General features: G+C 43.5%; 1 protein-coding gene across 1 annotated transcript; it reads right to left on the bottom strand.

Moving 5' to 3' along the window:
• Positions 1-3066: 3066 nt before the first annotated feature.
• ACBD3 (acyl-CoA binding domain containing 3) lies at positions 3067-24076 on the bottom strand. The gene is made up of 8 exons (XM_075042526.1): positions 23754-24076; positions 15821-15962; positions 14649-14789; positions 13746-13904; positions 11519-11693; positions 8053-8245; positions 6089-6373; positions 3067-5186 (listed from the first exon to the last, which is right to left on the bottom strand). Exons 1-8 carry the CDS (start codon positions 24013-24015, stop codon positions 4975-4977), a joined length of 1569 nt encoding a protein of 522 aa, XP_074898627.1. The 5' UTR covers positions 24016-24076; the 3' UTR covers positions 3067-4974.
• Between the last annotated feature and the right edge of the window lie 272 nt (positions 24077-24348).

Genomic DNA, 24348 nt, shown 5'->3' with positions numbered 1-24348 from the left:
CCTGCACTGAAGTCACTTCCCCGTGCGTAAGAAGCAATACAAGGCTTAATGACTTTTTTTTTTTTAGACATTAAAAACCTCTGTTCTCTGCAAACCAGAACCAAATTTTACAAGCATCACGTAAAGCTCTGCTAGTTGCTCCGCACTCGCTCTGCAATCTTGTTTGACTATCCTGATGCAGGCTGCAAATAACTTCCTGGTGTTTTACAGCATGTGTCAAAGATAAGAGCTTGAGAAATCGGATTCCAGTTAGTAAGTGACTGTTGAAGCCCGCCGATACAAACCACAGCTGCACTGCAAAGGACAGAAAGACCTTGCGCGGCTTATATCAGCTTGCAGACCCCTTTTTCTTCCCTGGCTGGAGCCACCCGTTGGCTCTGAGCACCCGCAGAGTGCCAGCTGAGACACAAAGACTGTTTTGCTTCATCTGATATAAAACCTGGCAACGAGGAGGAACGGGGTTCATCTCCCATAAAGCTGAAGTGCCCCTGCCTTGAATATCAATACTAATCCAAATGGTTTAACATACTTCTTTAAGCCAATCTGACCTTGTTTCAACGAAACACCTTTGAAAGCCCTTTGATGTGCAACAGGCAGGTCTCAGATGAGCGGTATTTGGGGGAAGATTTGGGATACCGTTTCATGCTTTGCTTAAACTTCCAGTACGTGGAGCTGGTTGTAGCTGCAGTGTGAGGTTAGAAGTTTTATTTTTTAAGCAATGGACCCAGAAGTACATAGCTCACGTTTGTAACCTGTCCTATCAAACCAGCTGTCAGCACAAACACCACCAGCACACCTGAGCCCAATGCAAGCAACCAACGTGTAGTGCAGGGACTTGCACAGCTCTGTGACAAATCTCTGTCCACCAGCACACGGTAAAGCAAAGACCCAAGCCCAAAAGTTTTCCTTTTTGTGCACTGCCTCCTTGTACAGCGAGCAGGAGTGAAAGCACAGACAGGCTGGCTCCTGCCACTGAGCTCGGTCTGCAAAGCAGCTAACAGCAGGAGCTGGGCTTATTAATTTGAACTGTGTTTTGGGGGGAAGGTGGAATGGGGGAGATCAGAGCAGAAATAGCCAGGAAGTAGCAGCTTGCAAGAGAGAAACCGTAATTTCCACAAATCATGCATTTTAACTGGGGTTTTGCTCTAGCTGGCACCTTTGCGCCGTGCCACGTGTATGGAAGGTGCTGGCCCAGACCCCGCAGTGCGCAGATGCGGCAGCCAAACACGGCGGAGGAGCTCAAGGAAGGGCAGAACCTATGGGACCCGAACCCAGAGGACAGGAACGCAAGTCAAACAGGCTGGGAAGGATTAGAGGTCTCAAGCAGGCTTCTTCCAGCTTCCCCTTACAGTCTTTTCACTACAAATGCAGCCAAGGGTGGAAAGAAGATGGGGATTGCAGGCTCTAGTGCTAGAAAGAAGAGAGCATCAAGCTGTCAGAAAGCAGCCTTCACATTGCTTTTTCAGATTAATAAGGCTAACAACCGCCCTGAGCTGCTACTCAGCCTGGAGAAGTGGCTAGCACTGGGGTGAAGGATGGCTACTTTGCTTCGTGGTACTTCAACAGGTCTATGCAGCCTACTTTCACAATTTCTAAAGCAACTGCATAAATAGGAGGAGGTTAAATGGCTAAACTACCCCTTAGACCTCCTTTGACAGCAGACAACTGATTTGTATGACCCTGCCCATTACAGTTACCTCAAAGGGTGCACCCAGCTGCTCTAAATCACACAGTATTTCATCTGTGACTTATAAAGCAAAGTCCAAGGCAGAAAGTGCTAAAAGCCAAGGGGTGGGAAAGGACAGCAAAGAGGATAGGCAAGGATAATTTTGTAGAGCAGCCAAGCAGCTTAATTGGCAAAGTTGTTTCAATTGCACTGCTTATCCTTCTGGGACAACAGAGTCAAGGAAGACCTTGCCATGGTATCTCCCATGCAACTACCTCAAAGAAGAGGCTGCACAAGCAACATCCACATTGACGGTGCTTCTGAAAACAATGTCATTTCTAACAACAGTTTGTCCCTGAGATTATTTAGCTTTTCTCAAAGGACCAGTATATTTGGAACAGAGCTTTGTCAGCCTCTTTATGTTGCATCACCAAGATTTATTGCCAGTGACTCAGTTCATTTCAGAGAATGTTTATGATAACTCTCTTGTGGAAAAGAGCTGCCTTAAGTGAGTGCTTCACTTTTAATTGGAAAAATGGGAATTTATACATGCATGAAACAGGTAAAATAAGTCCAGCTGGGTTAGCCTTGGTGCTGTAATTACTTTGGTTTTCAATGCACTTGCACATTTCACAAGAAACTAGGTTGTAGCATACCCAGACTATATGGCACACTGAACTTCTCAGCACCTTGCATTTAACAGCACAACACTTGTTTTTTTCTCACTAAAGAGACTTCTGCTCCCTAGATGAGATCTGGAAGCTCCAGCTTGAGAGGCTGCTGTCTATGGGGGCAGATGGGGCAAACAGGACCTGGACCACAGATCAAACTAGTGCAAAACCCACTTCTGGCCTCAGCTCCAGGATAAACCACTTACTAGTAGTGGGTAAGCAGCAAAGGGTGATTTTGGCCAACAGAAACCTTAGCATAACTTGCCTTTGTGCCTCTAGGTTCTCGCTTTTCTTCTTGTTCAGTCTAAACCGCGCATGGTCCTGCTGTCTCTTGCCCTTCGGGCCAAGGACTTTTCAGGACAATGCAGCCAGCTCCTACTGCCCCTTGGGGCTGGGTTCATTAAGCCACAGGGGGAAGGGTAGGCACTTTTCTCCTAGGCAGAAAATAGCTTACAAGTTTTAGCTGCCCACATCCAATCCTTTCTGGTGCCCTTTCAAAAACAAAAGCGATTATGCTGTTCAAGCTGGGCTCTTCCGATATTGAGAGATGGCCTCATCCAGTGAGCTAGCGACACTTCTCCTGCAGAGCCTTTGGCCCAAGTGATGTGGCTGCTAAGACCACAATGTTAGCATGGTACTGAATTTTTAAAAGTGAGAGGGAAAATGACAAGCTTATCTTAGCTGAATAGCCATACACAGCAATGCCAAGGTTTCCAAATTAATAAAAAGCCAACAGCATTACAGATAAATGTATTTTAATTAGGATTAAATACTATCTCAAGGTATCTTGAAATCGCACTTGTACTGTACTAATCAACAGCCAGAGGCAATAAAAAAAGTCTGAAAACGTAGAAGTTCTAACATCCAACACATGACAGTAAGTGCTGCCATTTAAAGCAACAAACACCGCTCCCAAGAACAGATATTCTTAGAGGAAGAAGTCGTAACATTTTTTGTATGGACAAAAAAAATTTAAAATTGAAGACCGGAAGAAATATATTAGTGCCTGCCTTTTTAAAAGTTTTTTTACATTAAATACAGTTTTCTTTAAAAGCAAGGTACTTTCTAAATTCATGGTTTATATACTGTATGTACACAAAAGCAGAACATTGTACAGTGTTTTTGGATAAAGCAGCACTAACTAGCTATAAGCTGGTACGGTGTTGCTGAACCAAACGCAAGATGACAAGTTAAGCACTCTAGGAGAAATATCTCCATGGTTGGTATGAGAAAAGTAAAGTATCATGTATGTACAAACTGATTATTCAAACAAATCCCACAAACTCGACATCATTTGCCGTAGAACTGTACATGCTGCAGCTAATCAATGGAAGTCTTACTGCAAGAACTGATCCGAGAGACCCAAAGTAACCATTTTCTTTCGGTAACATAGTGCATTACCCATGCAGAGAGCACTTACGCAAGTCGTCATTGCAACGCATCACCCCTGGGGTGCAGGGCTCCAAGGAGAGCAGATTCTTACTGCAGCCTCAAGTCAAGCAGCCACCTGCATTTTTCCACTATACAAAATATGAAATGCCCCAACCAAACCATATGAAATTGAGATTAAAGCTACATTATTAAGTATGTGCACTCTGGCTTTCTGCAGACACTTACAGATTAAAGCAGAAAGTCTGCACCCAAATATCACCAGTTCATACTAAAATGGACTGGCAGCGATTTCCATAATTAGTGCAGCATTAACTCCTATACTTTATCAAAGTGACTTACTGTTCTTCAGACGCGCAACATGCTTATTCAGGTTTTACAAAAAAAACCAAACCAGAACGTTGTGCAGAAAACTGGTTTCAGGTTTGTAGATATATATCTTTTTTTTTTTAAAGTCTACCCCCCATTAAAAACCCACAAAACTTAGAAACAGTTTGTGCCCTGGTTCAAAGTCAATTCCCTCAAAAAATGACTTTTTTTTTTTATTCTAGGGTTAGCACCGGGGCAGAGTGATTAATGTTATTCTTGTTACATATACTTTTAATCATCATTCAGTTTACATCTTCAGAAGAGGTTATTTGCTGTACTTTCAGGATACTGTTCATCCTTGTCTTAACCACTACACTGGTTTAAAGAACTGAATGTTTCTTCTTTGATGAGGACAGAAGTGAGACAACTTGTTTCTAAACTGCATCAACTTAAAGTTTCAAGTTTTAATGGTGTACAAATCTGACATTCAATTACAGTTAAGAGAAACTTGCTACACAGCAAACTGCATCCAAATCTATCAGTTATTGATGGGACCTTTAAATTAACCGTTAACAAGTTATTCAAAGCATCCAGACCTGGAAACATCAGATCACCCAGCCAGTGAGCCAGCAACTCCCTCCCCCTTTTTCATGAGGCTTTAACAAATGCAACTGATGTGACCTTAGCACTGGAGCCAATGACTTCCATTGGTTAACTCCAATACCCAAAAGGGCTAGGGAGATCCTGTGTTAAGCCCAATGCAATATGCATTAGTGTCACGGAGCAGGAAGATCCCAGTGTCTACTTGTTAAAGTTCACACAAACCATACAGATACAGACAGGATAAAACACAGACTCAAAAGGATCCATTATGCTTGAAGAAAATTCCAAATAAAATGACATCTTCTGCACAGCCCAGCCTCAGACACAGCCACACCTTTATCTAGTATAATAAACTCTGTAGTAAACTGTTTTTGACCTCCATAGAGAGTAGGAGTTGTCAAATTTAAGAAGATAAACTCCTCTCCCTGGGTACTGGTGGCTGCCAGCATACACTTCTTCGTGACAGTCTCGTCTGTACACAGGCACTATTTCATCTAGCTGAGGCTTGTTGGCATTCTTTTTGGCTTTTTCTTCACTGCTAGTATTTTCTGTGAGGGGGGAAAAAAAAAGGTGTCAGTTAACATGGGTGGATGCTTTACAACAGAAAGTCAGACTGATCTGTAGTGGACAAGCCACTCTTTGTTAGTTTAGAAATCAGATGGGTCAAAGGGGTTCATACCAAGGCCATGGCCAAAACATTCAAAAGCAGGAGGAACAGTAAGCATGCTCACTTTATCATGAATTTTACAGTTTGATATTAAAACTCACCACACCCATCTCCCCAGCACAGCTGGGTCAGTTTGTAGAAATGCCAAGCTGTAGTTTTCATAGACATTACCTCACATTGACTGCTACTGATCTGACATACTACTACCAATTACTTAGTAGTAATATCCAGAAGGCCACTGCTTCCTATGTCAGAGCAGTTCCTTCTAAGCAAATCACATGCTCATTTCAAAATATTTTTTTCTGATGGTATGCTAGACTCCCCTGTAGGTAAAAGGCTGTGACCTGTGCCCTGGCCACTATCAGGAATTGCTCTTTTAAGCTGTTTTGCTGAAACCTTAAGGAAACTTCCTCCCTAGAAACAGTTCACGAACAGCAGGGAAGGATTCTTCTTAAGGTTTTCAGCATGCAGATCCACTATGCTCTATTATGGGACAGGTTTCAATCTAGCTTACTGAATAGCTGAACTGGACAAGAGGGCACACTAAGGAGTAAGCAAAACTTAGGAAAAGGATTTCCCCACCCTCAACTGCTTTAACCAATCTGTGACCAAATCAGGTCACTGAAGTTACTTTCAGAATTGCACTTCCTATCCAAAATTGAAGACAAGATTCCAGCTAGATTGAAGTTGGGGGAACTAGGAAGTTACACTAGACAGTCAGTTGGGTTTTCCCCCATGGCAAGCTCCGCAGGGCTGGCAGTTTATTCAAATAAGCATGCTTACCTTCCTCTTCATCCTCATCATCACTGGATTCGCTGACATGCACACTGACCGCAGTATTAGGGGAGTCTGTCCATTCAAAATACACCCCAAAACCAATGTCATAATTGTCTGTAGCAAACTCCCAAAAGAGGTAAGACCCCTCTTCATGAGTTGGTACTCTAACTGTAACCACTTCTCCTCGGCCCACTGTGATTACAGAGTCTGCATCCTGCCGGATTTTTTCCTTGAAGTCTTTTATCTGGGGTCTTGTCCACATTGATGGGGCAGCTATCACTGGAACAGAATCTGGAGAGACGGGAGGAAATAGTCCAGTTAAGCTTTGTTTCAGTTATTTATGCTGCATACTTAAGTGTGCCTTAGAGGCAACTTAGGATCACAAGCATCAGAGTTGCTTCCAAGTGATTTCCCCGCCCCCCCCCCCCCCCCCGCTTTTTTTTTTTTTTTTTAATTGATGTCATGGTTTAACCCCAGCTGGTAACCAAGCACCACACAGCTGCTAACTCACTCCCCCCCACTCAGGGGGATGGGGGAGAGAATTGGAAGGAAAAAGGTAAAACTTGTGGGTTGAGATAAGAACAGTTTAATGGAACAGAAAGGAAGAAACTAATAATGATAATAACAACAAAATTACAATAATAATAATAATTAATAATAAAAGGTCTTGGAATATACAAAACAAGTGATGCACAATGCAATTGCTCACCACCTGCTGACTGATGCCCAGTTAGTTCCCAAGCAGCGATCCCTCCCAGGCCACGTCCCCCCAGTTTATATACTGGGCATGACATCACATAATAAGGAACACCCCTTTGGCCAGTTTGGGTCAGCTGTCCTGGCTGTGTCCCCTCCCAACTTCTTGTGCCCCTCCAGCCTTCTTGCTGGCTGGGCATGAGAAGCTGAAAAATCCTTAACTCAGTATGAACACTTACCAAGAACTGAAAACATCAGTGTGTTATCAACATTCTTCTCATACTGAACCCAAAACATAACACTATAGCAGCTACTAGAAAGAAAATTAACTCTATTCCAGCTGAAACCAGGACAACTGAAGAAACATCTTTTCAGTTGAAAATTGCATGAAATGCAGTGCAAGTTTAGATGTAACACTGCACACTTAAATCCTACCAGTTCACCCATCCGCCACATTTAAATCAACAGTGCTTATGCAAAAAAGACTCAGAAGACAGATGTACTGCTACAGTACTAATGGGGTTACGTTGCACAGAAGGCTTCACTAAAAGGACCTTTAATGCAATAGAACCAGAGGATGTGGATTTGTCTAGAAATTGTCAAATATTGACTAAAATAACTGAACACCTCATTACGCAGAGAGGGACCGTGCTAGTGTTGGTTCCATACTGGCATCCAAACAAGTCTTTGGAGGACTACTGATTGTGGATGAAAGTATAAAGGTAACACCCTGAACACCAGCGATGACAGAGCTGCTGGGAGGCTACTTTTCCTGCTCCACTTCCTAGAAGCAGTCTGAGGAAGGTGGGAAATGTGAGGGGACAGCAGTCTGGACTGCACATAGGACAGCGCTAAGCCACAGGTAGAGCAGCATTCAGGGAGAGTAAGAGGAATTTGGCTTTATTTTAATCTGCAGGCTCAATCACTCAGTTTTGACCCGAGTTTAAATAAGATTGAACATATTTCCACGCAGAACAGCTTTCTGCTAGAACTTTTATGCTTCTTTCCTTCAAGTCAAGAGTGAAAGGAGGTTCTGGATCCCATCCACTTTACCTGAAATGCTTTTGCTGCTTCCTCTTTCCCTCCCCAAAAGGTGAGTTTTGTCCATGCAATACTGTTCTCCCTTGAGAGAAACTGGACCCAGGAATCAAACCTAGCTCTTGCATAGCCCAATAAGGCCAAGCAAAGAGCCATAGTAAACATACTTAAGACATCTGAACCCTAAGAAAGGCTTTTGCTATTTACTTTTAATTAAGGGATGTAGCTAGACCTACCTTTTGGTCCATTCTCCAGTGCTTCTTCCAAAGCCTCTGGATCCAGCTCTTTTTCAGGGCTGTCTGCATGTGCGCTGGCCTGCCCATTAATAGATGGGGTGTCCCCTGGGGCAGGTGCATTCACCTTCGATGCAGTAGTCAGAGGTGACCCTGTTGCTGCCACAACCGCCTCCTGCTGTTTCTGTAAGGCTGCCTAAAATGACAGAAATTAAGTCAAGTAAACCCAAAACCTCCCAAGATGTCTCCCTCTTCCAGCAGAAGGTATAAAGACACTTTAAAGAAAAAAAATCTCCCCCTGCACCCCATGAGGCAGCTTGACACAAAAGACCAGAACACGCCACACATTAACCAGTGAGAATTACATATAGTAAGTATCAGGGGAAGTGAAGTAACTTTGTCTAGGCTGCTGAAGACAACCTGAACAAAAAGATTCAACTTTCAAGTTAAGTAGGGCACACACAATAAACTCTTGCACTTCAATACGAAGTTTTGTGTTTCAATAATTCCTATAACATTTCTTTCAAAACTGAAATTAATGACTTGTTAGCTGTTTTTTACCAGTGGGCTGAAAGGGTTCTAGCCTGAGCTCATCCAGGTCTAAAAAGAGCTGGAAGTATTTAAGGTCTATTAAGTATCTGTCAATTTGTGAGTTAACTGCCTCAACAGGGTTCTCTACCAAATCCACGATGCCCAACAAAGGCAGTTATTTAATATGAAAGCAGGAAGCATAAGATCCACAAGGACTGCGAGTGGTCAGGGAAAAGAATTATTAAAGCTCAGAGGTGCTGCTTTTAGAACATGACTTATATACGTTGAAACTCTTTAGATAGAATTTATCATGCTGTCCCTGTGCAAAGGATTAAATACAGCTAAAACGAGATTATACAAGGTAAGAACCACCCTTTTGGATTTAAGCAGGATGCATTACCCTTTTTAGCTTCAGGGCTTAGTCCTCTACGCCTAGTTATCAGTACAGAGAGATTACATATACTTTTTTGTTGGGACAGGGAAAAGGTACAACTGACAGTACCATTCTTTAAAGAATAACCTAATAAGCACATGATTTTGATGAATGAATAGAATATAGGTATCCTGAAAGAGTATAGTCAAACATTAGTTAGATTTCAAATTTGAGCAATTGTACAGATGCTGCCCAGATCCACTTTCTACTACAGCAGTTCTATGCACTGAGACAATGTAAAGTGGTGAGAATTTTTCTAGAAAACTATTGCATACAGCCTTTCCAAAATTAATTGTATCACAAGCTGATCTGTAAGCAAGCATAATTTTAGCTCTATTACATGCTTCTTTTTCATCCTTTCCTCTACAAGAGTTGTCCAAGTAGAGATTTGAAAGATAAGCTTCATTGCCTGGCAGACTTCTTATTTTGTAAGCCACTATAAAGGAAAGTCTGTTTTGCCCAGGTCTCAGAGGGCATTAGTCTTCTGTACATACAAATCAGACAACCATGATTGAAAGGAGCAGAGCTGATAGCACTGAAGAAATTGGCAGCACCATCTCTGACACCTCAGTCTCAAGGGAGTAGTATCAATTACAGAAGGCATCAAGGACAAGACAGATGAGGCTATAGCTTTTGCTTACCATTATGGCACGAAAGCATTGGTACCAAGGTGTCATTAAGTTTTGAGAGTAACTATAACAGTGCAGGAAGCCTCTGACTTTCCTATACCACTTCAACTCCATCGAATCATGGTTTGGCTTGGAAGGGACCTTTAAAGATCATCTAGTCCAAACACCCTGCCATGGGCAGGGACATCTTTCACTAGATCAGGCCGCTCAAAGCTCCATCCAACCTGACCTTGAACACTTCCAATGATGGGGCATCCACAACTTCTCTGGGCAACCTGATCCAGTGTCTGACCACCCTCATTGTAAAAAAATGTTTTCCTTATGTCCAGTGTAAACCTACACTCTGATTAAAACCATTGCCCCTTGTCCTGTCGCTACAGACCCTCGTAAAAACGTCTTACTCCATCTTTCTTATAAAGCTCCTTTACACGTTGAAAAGCTGCAATAAGGTCTCCCCAGAGCCTTCTCTTCTCCAGGCTGAACCACCCCAAATCTCTCAGCTTTTCTTCATGGGGAAAGTCTTCCAGCCCTCTGATCATTTTTGTGGCCCTCCTCTGGACCATCTCTAACAGGTCCGTATCTTTCTGGTACTGGGGACCGCAGAGCTGGATACACGACTCCAGGTGGGATCTCATGAGAGCTGAGTAGAGGGGGAGAATCACCTCCCTCCCTCAACCTTCTGGCCATACTTCTTTTTATGCAGCCCAGGATATGGTTGGCTTTCTGGGCTGCAAGATCCCACTGCCAGCTCATATCCAGTTTTTCATCCACCAGTATCCCCAAGTCCATCTCTGCAGGGCTGCCCTCCATCCATTCCTCCCCCAGTCTGTACTGATATTGGAGACTGCCCCAACCCAGGTGCAGGACCTTGCACTTGGCCTTGTTGAACAACATGAGGTTCACATGGGCCACATGGGTTCCTTCCTTGGACAGTTCTTTGCTGAGGGCATCAGCCTCATCAAAATACAAATGACTTAACAGGAAATTAGTTACTGAATTTTAAGTCTTTAGCTCAGGAGCAACAGACCTCAGGCTGGCAGTTATAGGCCATTTAAGGTTCAGGTCCTGCCCAGAGAGGTCAGATGTACTACAGTCTGAAGTCTGGCTTACATCTGTTTAAGACAGTTACAGATGAACATCCTTGAACTTTAAAATCGCTTGAGATGTGAATCCAACACATTTGCCAGAGATGCAAGATTCCTCTAAACAGAGAGGTAGCCTTTCAAGCCCAGGCACAAAACCCTTGCAAAGAAGTAATGTACTACTGCCACCCATTGTTACCAGAAATATGAAAGTCTGTCCTCCCACCCAAATCACGAGCAGTCTATTGGAGGCAAGCAACTTAACTAGATACTGATGTCAGACAATAGATGCAAAAGAAGAGAGAAATCAGTAGTGCTCAAGTTGACAGGGAGGAGCAATCTCAAACCCATTAGTGATGTGCTTGTGCTGCATGCATGTTCAGCTGGAAACACACAGCTGACCAAAGCCTGCTGCTCTGCACAGATCTTCAGGTGCGATATCTACGTGGAGAGTCACTTGAATAGGTTTGTTCATGCTCATATGCCCTGGTACATATGCCCATTAAATTACACACACAATAGATGCTGCAGCAGAGCACTTCACATTTCATCTCCAAGAATATCGAACCAAGTCATTAGTAAAGGCTGCTTAGAATTTTCTTAACTAACAGCTGCTTCAGAAAACTACTCGAAAAGATTAAATAAAGGGGCTTTGGTGTTTGAATCTGAAGCAGCATTAGTCACTAGGACACTATCTTTCCTTGTAGCAATTATCTTTTCAAGGAGATAATGGCAGACATGTTAACAACTCCCAGAGACACAAAAATCTAAGTTTCTCAGCTGGTCGGCCATACCTGTTGCTGTGCAAGCTGGACTTGATACAACTGCTGCATGTATTGTTGATAATGCTGTTCCTGGAGCTGCCGAATTAGGATCTGCTGCTGTTCATAGTTGCCCGGATACTGCTGGGCTGCATACTGCTGGAACTGAATGGCAGTCTGGGAGTTCAGTGCTGCCATTATCTGTTGCCTAGATTGGTGGGAGGAGAGTATAAAGATTACAAGCAGCTGAGGGTATTGGGGAAATCCCTGTACTTAAGTGGTTTAAGTGGCCTCAAAGACAGTTAATTCAACTCCTGCAAAAACCAATTAAAACAAATCTACATAATAGAGCAGAGCCCAGAGGTAATGCAAATGTGAATTTTGCCTAAAAAATACGCTGAGAATATAAAGAAGGGAGCAACAATTTCTACCCAATGTTTGAAAATATCAAATGTTAAAAAACACAAGAGCTCTTAGATAATTCTCAATCTGTAGTCTGATAAAGAGATAGGGCTGGAAAAATGCGTGACTAAATTTCTCAAACAAGCAAGGGAAAAAACCCACACTTGGTTCCTCCGGAAAACATGCAGAAACCATCCTTCTAGCAGCCCTTCTACAAATATTGGTCAGAATAAACTTGCTGTGGTACAGCACACCAATGCTTTTTGGTAAATCTAAGCAGAACACGCCACATTACTATCTTAATTTCCCAGGACAGTATGCAAACAAATATGAAAAGCATGACTGGCTGTGGCCTAATTCAGGAATGAAAAAAATGCTGTCAAATAGGGCATCTCCACCTCCAGTAAACTCAACTGCTGAAACTTCAGGAGGAACACATACGTTACTTATGCACAGGCTCAGCTGTTCTCCCTCCAAAGGGCTAACAGAAACTGTATATTAAAACTACTAGCTAGATCCAGGGTTTGTCTCACATGTTATGTCCATCAGTGACCAACTATCAATGCTTCAGAGGAAGAAAGAATTGTCACACAAATGCAGGAGTAATTCTTTCCTTCCCACTCTTCTTCCTTCTCCAAAAATCATCCTCTAAAAGCTCCAGTATTAGACTGGTTTAATATACTAAAAAGGGCAAGATTTCCTACTCTTCAGTGAACTATGACCAGTTTAGATACATGTGGCCTGTATATAGGTATCCATGTTCCTTTTCTGCCTAAACTCTTCATCTCTGTAAGCTGCTACAACCACTTAATTCACAACTGTTATTCATGTGAAAAAAAAATCTCTTAATTTCAAGGCATGCCACACTTCTTGTTACTTAACACTAAGTAACATTTTTTATTGTATTCTCAATTCCATTTACATCTGTGTTTTACATCCCTCTGGCTCGCACCACATTAAACAAACAGCAAAACTTGTGGATTAGTTATTTGGTCCCTTCTTAAAACCACTACACAGCAAGCACAGGATCTGCTTCAGAGACACCCTCTGTGAAGACATTTTTATTATGGAAAATGGTTGCTGACTGATGTGGAACAGCTCTGATGATCTACTATTCTCTTAAATATTATGTGTGCAAAGCTAGATCCATGTTTTCAGCATCTGGATGTGATGGGAACGATGAAATATAACTAGAGCTATATATTCTAAGGAAACAATTTAATTCAGGCTACAAACAGAGGTTAAGTGCATTTGAATGTAAATTTTGTATTCCTTTTAGAAAGGTGGTAAGATCCAGAGATTGCCAGTGTACAAATGAGATCTGCAGACACTTCCTAGAAAGGGAGCACCTTTAAGGAGGTAGTGTTAGACTACCAAGTTAGAAAATTTCAGCCATGGATTCAAAACACCCCACTGAACTGCAGTTCAAAGGAGAGTTATCCTTTTTTCAAGGCTCCATCTTCTGTGAAAGTATAGAAACTTTCAAGTCACAGTTTGAACAACACTTTCAGCTGGACACTTAACACTCCTCAGTTGAGTGCAGCATTAATCATTTAAGAAGCAGAGCCACAAGTTTTCATGAGGTACAGCCCTTGAACCCCAAACCCTCCAGAGCATCTCTTTAAACGAAGCCTCTCTAGCACTTTCATCTAAGGCAGCTGCATACAATAACACGTTAGGATAGTTATTCTCTGCAAACTGTGTCCCTCAACTAAGGATGCAAATGTCACTGCTAGACTTGAGTACTCTGAACTTCAGATATTCAATTCTAGCATAACTTTTTAAACAGTTAAGATACAATTGTCTCAAGTGCAAGGCAGTTATTTTCTTTGACATGTTGTTTGTTTCAGCTACTCACTTTTGTTGTTCCATCCGAAGTCGTTCCTCCTCTATTCTCCTCCTCTCTTCTTCTTCCCTTCTCAGTCTTTCCTCCTCTTCTCGCCTACGCTTTTCTTCTTCTTTTTGTAAACGCTCACGCTCCTCCTCTTCACGCCGCCTTCGTTCTTCCTCTTCTCTTCTGCAACATCCACTCAATAAGCTATTTCAGCATTCCTACAATCCTAGGATGAGTTATTTTCAACATGCTGTAACCTGCCTTTGGCCTCCCCAATAAGGCTTTTTGTTTGGTATCATCTCCTCCCACTTAAATTGGCCTGAAGTGTCTTATTGGACACAAGAAGAAAAACGTATTTAGTTTTACTGGACTCTGCAGTATGACAAGTGTAAATTCTGTACTATAATTTGATATTTGTTCTAACCTGTTAATATACTATCTGTAGCAGAGAGCAGTAGAAAAAATTACCTGGAAACTTTAAACACATCTTCCAAGTTTTAACATATGTTCAGTAATTACATGGATACTATAGTTTAATAATCACATGACATGTAAATGATAGTAGAAGATAGCCTTTGTCAAGTTGCTAACCCATACTAAGGTTAGCACCTGATAATTTCATGGTCTGCATACACTTAGTCCACAGACATATCAGGGCAGACATTTTATGAAGCGTGTATTTCTTAAGATGACAGTATTAGCAAAATTTTAAAAACTCCTTATATTCTAGGTGTCTTTACCTCAGAAACAATCATCCATTACTGGCAAAGTAAAAAGGCTTAAAGAGATCAAATGGTACCACAGCCAGCTAAACTTCAAAACATTTCTCTTCCCAAGACAACTTCAACCTAAGCTAGCTGTGACACTGTCCATAGGTCAAGAGTTATACACTCAATATACTCCAACACCAAAGGACTCAAACATTACCTTTTCTTTTCTTGTTCCTCTTTCTCTATCTTGTGGGAAGTGACATACGTTGAAAACAAGTGGCAGCACCTATTCAGGAGCTTAACAAATTCTGTCATAGCTTTTTGCTTTGACATGTTTCCAAGGGCAGCCCATTCCTTCCTGAGAGAGAGAAATCAGCTGAAATAACAGAAGACTCAACTCTTCTCAAGTCAGTAGTGAACTCCGAGAACTCCAAGAAAACAAAAAAATCGGGAGACCAGGGACCAAACTTTATCATATGCAGTTTCAGAGAGTTAACAACTTTTTCCCAAAGACAGTACAGTGCTCTCTTCTGCCTGCACCAGAAGAGCTCTTTCAAACAGACATAACTGAGTGCTGATATGATACCACATATATACCATTGACCCTACTTAGAATTCTGAACTACGTCCAAAAAACTTCCCAGCTACAAATGAACCCGAAATATTTTTGCCCTTCTTCCACTCTAGTTTGTAGAAAAAATTGCATACATTTTCCTGAATGAACAAACATGGTAACAACCATGCTTCAGTTAGTTGGATGCAACAGCCTGGTTCTTCCCGAAGGAAAGCTACATCCATCTGGGCAAAAGCAGTGCACTGGGTCCAACTCTGAGAAGCCAGTGCTGTGTTGCACATTGCCTTCACACTAGAAATAGCAACAATGAACATTAGAAGGACAGCCTGAACTCCAAGCAATACAAGAGACATGCCTGAGACTGCCCAGATCTCAAAAATTTACTCAGTTTGAATGTATCAGGTAACTGATTTCAGAAGTTATCTTTGGTATTAGCAAAGGCTATGGTGAATGCTGCTACCACTGGCAAAAGGCCTGGCCTGCTGTAACCCTGGTGTGAAATTAGGATGAAACGTGGGCCTGCACATTAATGCACAGCTAACCAAGTTTTAAACTGCTATGAGAAACTGGACTGTTGGCACAGCAGCTTTTCCTAATGTGTTTGAAAAAAATCCCAATAATCTTCCGTTAGCTCCTTTACTGACCTGTGACTCAGATTTCTAAGATTTATTTGAAGAGGCCACTCTCACTTTCCACTACCATACACACACATCAAGGCAACCCACATACTTGTCGTCTTATTGCAGAAATTGGATGATGTTATCTTCAGACAGGAAATGCAGAGTTAAGACCAACAAGAGCACCAGCCCTTTTACCTTCTATCATTCCCCAGTACATCAAAGAATCCAACTTCAGGGCAAGTGTCAGGGTTGTAAGGTCCCAGCAGAACCTGCTTGTGCAGCGCCACAAGTTTGAGTTTTTCTTCATATGTTGGATGAAAGGCTTTGCCATCTTTTTCTGTAGAAAAAGAAAATTTCACTGTGGTGATTAATTGATTAAGCACAGGACAGCAAAGAGCATTTTGTACAACCACTACCATGACTTCCTCCATAAAAAAGGAATAAGATAGGTAAGTTGCAAAAGGTTAGATAAATCAGTTCTGTTCAAATAGAATATAGATCTGTCCAGGAGAAACACATCTACTTCAGCTGCTGAAACTTAACTGTGAAGTGTTTTTCATCATACCATCTAAAGTCAATCTTAGCTAGTAAGTTATCACATAAATATTTATGTTAATTAGTTGAACATCATACCATATGGATCTCTATTTCCGAAATATTTAAAAACCTTAACTTGAATTGAAATGTGTCTGCCAAGTCTATTATAGCATGGATAGGAAGGCTTTTCCACAAAGATAGATGTGATGTTAACTTTATAGACTGCTCTCCTTTCAAGCTCTTCACATTGATCAAAGCAGAACAAGCAAGGTTTAAGGCAAAGAAAACTGCAGAGAGGAAAAATTGGAATTAAGGGAGTTTTCCTTGAGGGAATTTGATTGCTGCACTTTGCCAAGGCAGCTGGAATAACCCCTCACAATGAAAGTCTTAGCAGTGACTCCATCAGCACCAACATGCACAGAGAGCTCTGGCCATGAGACGCAGGCAGCATAAGCCTGAACATAATCAGAATTCCAATGGCTCCACACCAACACCTTTTGAAGTGGTCCTGGTTAGATCCCACCATGCTTTTACTGGTAAAAGGAGACTTGCATTGATTTAAAATGATATATGAATTAGTCAGCTAGGACTTACCTCAGCACATTCAAACTGTCAAAACAAATCAAAGAAACAGGTACCGCTATATGTAATTAGACTGCTCATTAAGAAAAGACCTTTTTCTTGAACAGGAAAACAAATAAATAAGCATCATCTCCTTTTGGAAGGGCTGAAATAAGAAAGCTATTACCAGAGGTAAACAATAGTCATTTCACATGACTGTACTACTAACTGCTCTCCATATAGTCAGGAACTGCAGGCAGAGCTGCTGCTCATTTCCAGCTCTCCTTTGGAGCAAGTTGTTTACAGCCCCAAACTGAACAGTCCCATTCACACCCAAATTTTAGGGCTGACATCTACGTATTGCGAAATTACTCGGCTGAAGCTTGTGAACAGAGTTATTAACAGGAAAAGAAGCAAATCTCAGAACAAAAGAGGAAGGGAAATACCTCTTCTATGACTTATTGAGAAACTCAGAGCAAATACTTCTGAAAATTGGAAACAACCCCAGAGGAAAAGTGTTTGCAGGTCACAGCAAGAAGCTATATTTTTGACACAGTAAGTTCAGCATATTACTGGACTTACTCAGTTAAAACATCACAATGAATCACTACGTGCATGCCTTGTTTTGAAGCCAGAATCAAAGAATTAGGAGGGTAAACATTTAATTACTTATTATCCATTCCTAGAGGTCCACTTCCCTCTTCCAGAATCTCAAGTATTCGCTCTTCTCCCAGTGTCGAATGTTACAGCAAATATAGCTTCCAGCTTCAAAAACCAGAAGCCTTTCTCCACAAAAATATCTATTTCCAAAAATACCTGGTGGGGTGAAGGGGGGGATATAAAGACTGAACCAGGGCCTACTCAGTGGTATCCAGTGAAAGGACAAGAGGCAGCAGACACAAGCTGAAATATAGGAAATTCCACTTAAGCATAAGAGATGGCTTTTTTTTAAACTGTGAGAGTGATCAAGCACTGAACAGGTTGCCCAGAGAGCTTTTGACCTCTCCATCCTTAGAGATATTCAAAACCCAAATGGACACAGTCCTGAGAAGCCTGCTCTGAACAGAAGGGCTAAACTTGACAATCCCCAGAAGTCCCTTCCCACCCCAACAGGTCCGTGATCCTTAAGAGAGGCAAATCACCACGTCCTGGTAAGCTCTCTCCCTGCGTATCAGGTCTCCTGCTCTCAGGTCACCCAAAGAGCCCTTCGGCTTCTCCTCAATTCTTCACACTTCACATTTAACTCAGAATTTGCTTATTAAGTAGCAAGCACTTCCATTAGCCTCAATAAACAGCATGCACTTTGAAATCCTACTTAATATCCTGGGGCAGCATGCTTAAAAGCAAGTCAATTGATAAGGGTACTATACTGAAATTTTGCCAGGCTTCTAAGTGAAGTATGCTTCTCAAGGGGGTCCCTATGGCATAGTTTACCTTGCACAACCTGTATACCTACAGTTGTCTGCCAAAACCCATAGCTATTTGCTGTACTAGACTCCCACTTAAGCCAGCTATCAACAACAGTATTTGAACTCACTCCTGAATAGGGTTAGAGAGGAAAAAAACATGGTTTCCCATGCTATAAACAGCACATCTGCATTTTCGCAGAACAGAGAAGTCAGACCTCAAGCCCTACCTATCAAGAGAAGCCAAAATCTGCATTTACAAAGAATGGTGACCCAAGGGAAGAAGAATAAACAAGCTAAATAGAAGAGGAAAACAGACAGATGAGAAAAACAGGAGACAGGCACTCAGTGACTTGTAGATAATGCAGATTAGAAGCAAAGTCTCAGCAAAATATTTGGAGCCAGTCAAGAGAGTGAAGTTGTATACTAGCTATTTTTCATTTGAATTCTTCAGCACGAACTACACTGTATAGTTATCCAAAAGATTTGGAACTGTTGCCATTAAACTGAACCAGAAGACCCAAAGCCATCTGCAGAGCCAAATATGCCAACAAAAAGCATTAGTGAGTCCAGACAAGTAGAAGTGCCAAATTTATTCAAGCATCCGTGAACGTACCATTTAAGTAGGTATTACCCACATATCTAACACAGCTGTCAGGAAGCTGAAGAACATCAAAGAGCTCTAGGGAACACACTGAGAAATACAAAGGATGCGCACAGCAGTAGTACAGCAACTATACAACTCTCCCTGTGCCACTGGTATGCCTGACCCAACAGGGCCAGAGAAAGGCTCAGCTTTCTTACAGAAGATTAGGGGACTTCTTTCCTGGCAATACTTCAAACCATCATTCACTTGAAAAGGCAATTTCTCAAGTCAACTAAACTCTCCCCTTAAGCAGCAGCCACTAACAGATCAAACTCAAGTAGCGATTAAGGGTATGATTAGATTAAGGGTATGGTTACAGGAACCAGGCAGGCTATGGACCTATGATGCTTCAGGCATTCTGCAGTAAGGGCCCATACATACACCTGTACTTCACCAATGACATGAAGTAGTTCACCCAGAACACGGAGAAACACTGGCTCCCACTTACTGCAAGCTCAGACCTCCGTGATGTGTGCCATGAAACCACAACACACTGTTACTGTGTTGTCACCCCTGAAAGGGAAATCCGTGCATACCTAATATCAGCTCTTCACACTACTGCTCTCCTTGACAGTGGCTACTTTGTTTAGATGCCCACAAAACTGAGATCCATTGAGGGCAACTCAGTTGAATACTCCAGAAAACCAATACTTAAACACCAACGACCCTCCTTGTGCTACAGGTAATTAACTGTATGCTTGAAGACCACTGTTTGTGTCGGCATGCAAACACAACAGAGCATTGAAGCTACAACTAGTAATGAAAAGCAGATAAGAGGCTTATGTCACTATGTGGCACTGTACCATTGACATGAATTGGTATAAACCCATAAATTTAGACTCAAGGGAGTTTAAGAAATATGCTTAAGAGACTGCATCATGCAAGACACTGTTACTCCTATGTGACTTCAGATTTTTCCCCCTGTAAGAAACATGGCACAACATGCTGCAGCTTCCACTCCAACTTCACCTACTGCACTCACTCTAAATGCCTAATTCCCATGGGATACCATTCAGTTGAGTCATCTAGAAGAAGCTAGAAAACAGTTTGTGAAGTGCAATTCTTCACCTCATAGCTTTTAAAAGCAGAAGCCACATGTTAATGCTATTCATTTGCAAAGTTTTAATGAGCAAGACGAAAACTGAGAAGCATGAGAACTGAATCGCTGCCTGCAGATCCCAGTACACACTCACACTCCTAATTCTCTCCTGAAGATGTTTTGCATGAACAGAAGAGTTACCAACTGGCCCTTCCAATTAAACATGATCAAAGCTCAACTTCACATCAAACGTAGATACGTTATAGGGGGTTTTCATATTCTTGAAAACAAGAGCCCACTTAACTTATGAATTACAATCATGCCATCAAATTAGCCCTGAAAAAAAAAAAAAGATAAGGCCAAACAATTAATTTAGAATGATGTATTGCTGAGTTTGAAGATGCATTCTTGTTAGGATAAGAGGAAGTAACTTGGAGCAGTCAAACAAAATTAGAGTATTTAACATACCAGGAGAGCTTTTAGATACCAAAATGATATGGTTTGTATACTGTCTACTCAGACGAGCTGCACTGAAAATCACTTTAGACAGTGCATGAACGCTTCAGGGACTGTCATTTATTGAAGGTTGGGTCCAATGGTATTTCAATGACAGGATGTTGAAAACCAAAGCCAGGTTGATACTGGAAGAGATTTGCTGGCAGAGGTATGCAAGCCACCCCCTCCTACTGCAGGAGAGAGCTTACACCTTAAACAAGTTACCTTCACTGGCGTAGCTCGTACCAGCTCAACAAGCAGAATAAGCAGTCTGAGACACTTCTACTCTGCCAGCTGCCCCAGGGCACATAATTACAGACAGTCCAAGAGACAAAGAAACATACCCATTTCAGTAACATGGCTGTGTTCTCCACTGTACACTGTATCCAGCACAGCAGAGCAGCTTCTTAATGACAGCCAAAATGCTAGTCGACCTGAACTAGGCTCGACAGAGCAGTAAGGGAAAGAGTGCTTATTGTAAGGAAGGCTCTTGTTTCCCACAGAAAAATGGACTGGAACACTATTAACCACCTATTTTCTATGCCTCTTATTCTGAAAAGCTTTCTTCAGAAGCCATTATGGATGCTAAAAAAAAGCTAGCACACATCTCCTGCACAGCCTAAGGCCTGACAGTTAAAGTGACCCAGGGTCAAGCATTTTAGATCTGCTTCTGTCTTTATCAGAGACAGAATAAAGTAGCTTCTGAGTCTCTCTAATATCCTAGCCTTGTTTCAGTTGTGTTTTTCACATTGTTTATATGCACTCCCACCCTGTCTTGTCTTTGAGCAATTCTGTTACATGCAATATGCCACCACAGACAAGTGTTAGCAGTCACTGTAATAAGCAAATCTGAAGTATTTTGATCAGATTCAACTTTTCTAGGAAGTAAGTACATCATGAGTTACAACCAGACAACTCAGTCTGCACACTGATGCAGAAAAAAAGCTGCTTAACTAGCGACTGCTGCTTACCCTTTGACCTCGCATGGGGACTCCTCTAGCATCCTGACCGAGCTCCTTTCATCCCAATCACCATAGTCAACCCAGATACCATCACTCTCGCAAACAAGTGCTGCCCTCGGTTGCTTCTTTGTTCCACAGTAGCTGTGTGAGTAGGTAATGTCATATACTGAGGCATCAATGCCAACTAGCTTTAAGAAAGCTTTTCAAAGACGCCCCCCATCTCCAAATCAGTATAGTATTTAGAAGAATGATCAGAAACAAGATCTCTACATTGACCTATTAACACAGGTCAACCTTCAGATCCCTCATATGTTGCTTCTTGAAAGAAAGGAGGAATCCATATTTGTTCCTTGGCACCTACAAGGCTGCTAAAAAAGCATGCCCACTCCCACAGTTGTTTTGACAGTGGATGCATGAAAATAATTTGGAAACAAGACCAATTATTTTCGGAGCCATACCGATATAGAACAAGCTGGCAGAATCAGTAATCCAAGTATTACAAGCTCCTGTAACTCACTATAACTTCTATAAAAATCCTCATGTTATGTCACTTTCAGCAAAAAACTACAGATGAAAATAGGAACAAAGACTTCATGTGACTTATTCCAGCCGTAAGGATAGAGGAACAAGGTCTTCATTTGGAAAGTCTGACAGCTCCATACAATGTGGAAAATTTTCCTCTTATGAGCAAAACCATGCATTACAAGAAATTGCAGAGGGTTAAAAAAGGAGCAGCAGTAAGTTAAACATGTTGAAATTAAGCTTTTATTAAAAGGAAGGCAACAAAAAACCCACTGTTGAGACAACACAACACAAGGAACTGGAACCTAGATACAAGTAACACTCTGCTGACTTTTTACCATCCAAGAGGACATAAAGGTAGAACATAAATTTCATTAAAACCTGAGATATAATAGACATAGGGTAGCAATAATGTAGATAAGCTCATTCTCAGCGTGCAATTTTTGTGTAATTTTGTGTAATATAGGTTCTAGTAGAATATTAAACTCAAGACAAAATAATACCACATTTGACTGAGGCAAGGAATTTGCTGCTGCAGAGACATTTATTTCTGCATCACGTTTTAAGAACAAAAGCTCATTAAACCAAACCAGAACTCTTTCAAGCAGCTTGTTTTACAGAAAGGAGAAAGAGACAGAAGTTACAATGCTTCCACAACCTGAAACACCATTGCAGCAGTTTGGCGGGGGGGGGGGGGGGGGGGGGGGGGGGGGGAAATCAATCAATACCCTTATGATTCTTACAGCTTTAAAAAAAAAAAAGTATCTTTGTATGTTAGCATGCTAACAAAAAAATTGCTCTGTGGAAGGGGATCGGAACAGGGTCAAAGAACCAGAGCTCGAGAAAACTGCTTAGAGCCTTACAAGCTCCTAACAACTATCAGGGTGCACGTCAGACAAAGCGAAGAAAACAAACAACTTTGTCCTTCCAGCACAGTCTCCACCTGCCAGTATGCTTGCCCTTGGAAGAGGCAGCTTTCCTGGGGGGTCATCTAACAACTGACTGCCACAAGATTGACCTTTTGAAGTAGAGTTGTATCTTCCCTAGCCAAGGCATGTCGCTAGACCCCCTGCTCTGTGCCCCATGTTAAGCAGCAGCAGCCACCTGAAAGCCAACAGAGCAACAGATTGCTGCGAGGTGCTCAAATGCTGTAGCGCAATGTAATGCTACAGCGAATGCAGCTCTTCCTCCAAAACCACGTAGTCGATTTCCTCCTCTTGAGGAAAGCAAGCGTGGCAAGGTACCTCCGGCTTCATGCAGAAACAAACTTTGCTACAGGGGATCCCAAGACAAACGCTCCAGGTCTACACCCTGGGTATTTCATGGCTCCCTTGCACAGCTGCCAGCTGGAGTCATGACGGCACACGAAGCGGCAAAGCCAGACTTGAAGTTAGCATCCTGTGGAGACGGCACGACATCTCACGCCAGTATCCGGGCTGTCAGCAGACTCGACAACACTCAAAGAGAGCGCTCCTCGCCTACGTTTGCAAGGTTTTTTCTTCGCATGCCACAAGCAGGAATTTTTTTTATCTTATTTTTTTTCCTCCCGTTTTAGGTCGGCTGGTGCAAACCCTCAGAAATGCCTTCCCGGCCCGGCACAGCGGGCACACCACGGCCCGGGGCAACCTGCCGGCTCTTCCCCGGTCCCCCACCTCAGCTCACCTCTCGCACCAGGAAAACCGCGTCCCCATGAGCCACCTCCAACCGCCGTGACACGATGCTCGCCCCGGCACACCGATACCCCCCCCCGGGGGCCGCGCCGGCACCGCCCCCCCCCCAACTTACCCCGTGGCTCTCGGGGGATCCGGGGCTCCGCCTGCGCCCCGGAGCTCGCCTCGGCGGGGAGGCGGACGGTGCCTGGGGCTTCCCGGGACGCGGCGGCTCCCGCCTCGTCGCCCCGGTCCCGGCGGCGGGTGGGCGGGGGGGGCTGTTTGCGAGCCACGTCGCCGGGCGGCCTCACCTTTGAAGAAGCGCAGCGCCAGTCCGTACAGCTCCTCCAGCGCGAAGCCCCAGCGCCGCTCCGGGCTCAGCGCCGCCTCCTCCGACGCCGCCTCACCGCCGGCCTCCGCCTGGCCCGGGGAGCCGGGGCCCGCTCGGCTCCTCCCCGCCGCGGGTTCCCCCTGCCCCGGCCGCGCTTCACAGTGCGGCACCTCGGCGTTGGGGCTCAGCGTCAGCCCGTCCACCGAGACCTCGAGCCGGTCCGAGCTCAGCACCACCGCCATCCTCCTCCCGCCGCCGCCTCCACCCGCCCTCCGCCTCCTGCTCCGCTGCGGCGGCCACGTCCCGACTTCCTGTCCCCTCCGACCCGGAATTTCCGGCCCCGCCCCCGCCGCTCGCCAACGGCCGCCCCCGCCGCCCCGCCCATTTCGCCAACGGCCGCCCCCCCCCCCCCGGCCCCGCCCCTTCCCCAACGGCCGGCGGCGCGCGTGGCGGCGGTGCGTTCCTCGCCTCAGGGCTGGCGCCCGCCGAGTCCCGCTCGCCTGACGGCGGTGGCCGCTGGGGCCCCTGAGGTGCCTCGCAGCCCCCGCTCTTCCCTCCCTGCCGGGGTCTAGGGG

The sequence above is a fragment of the Buteo buteo genome, chromosome 12 (assembly GCF_964188355.1).
Source record: "Buteo buteo chromosome 12, bButBut1.hap1.1, whole genome shotgun sequence".
Taxonomy (NCBI): domain Eukaryota; kingdom Metazoa; phylum Chordata; class Aves; order Accipitriformes; family Accipitridae; genus Buteo; species Buteo buteo.
The sequence above is the reverse complement of the archived record's forward strand: the minus strand, read 5'-3'. Positions and strand labels throughout refer to the sequence as shown.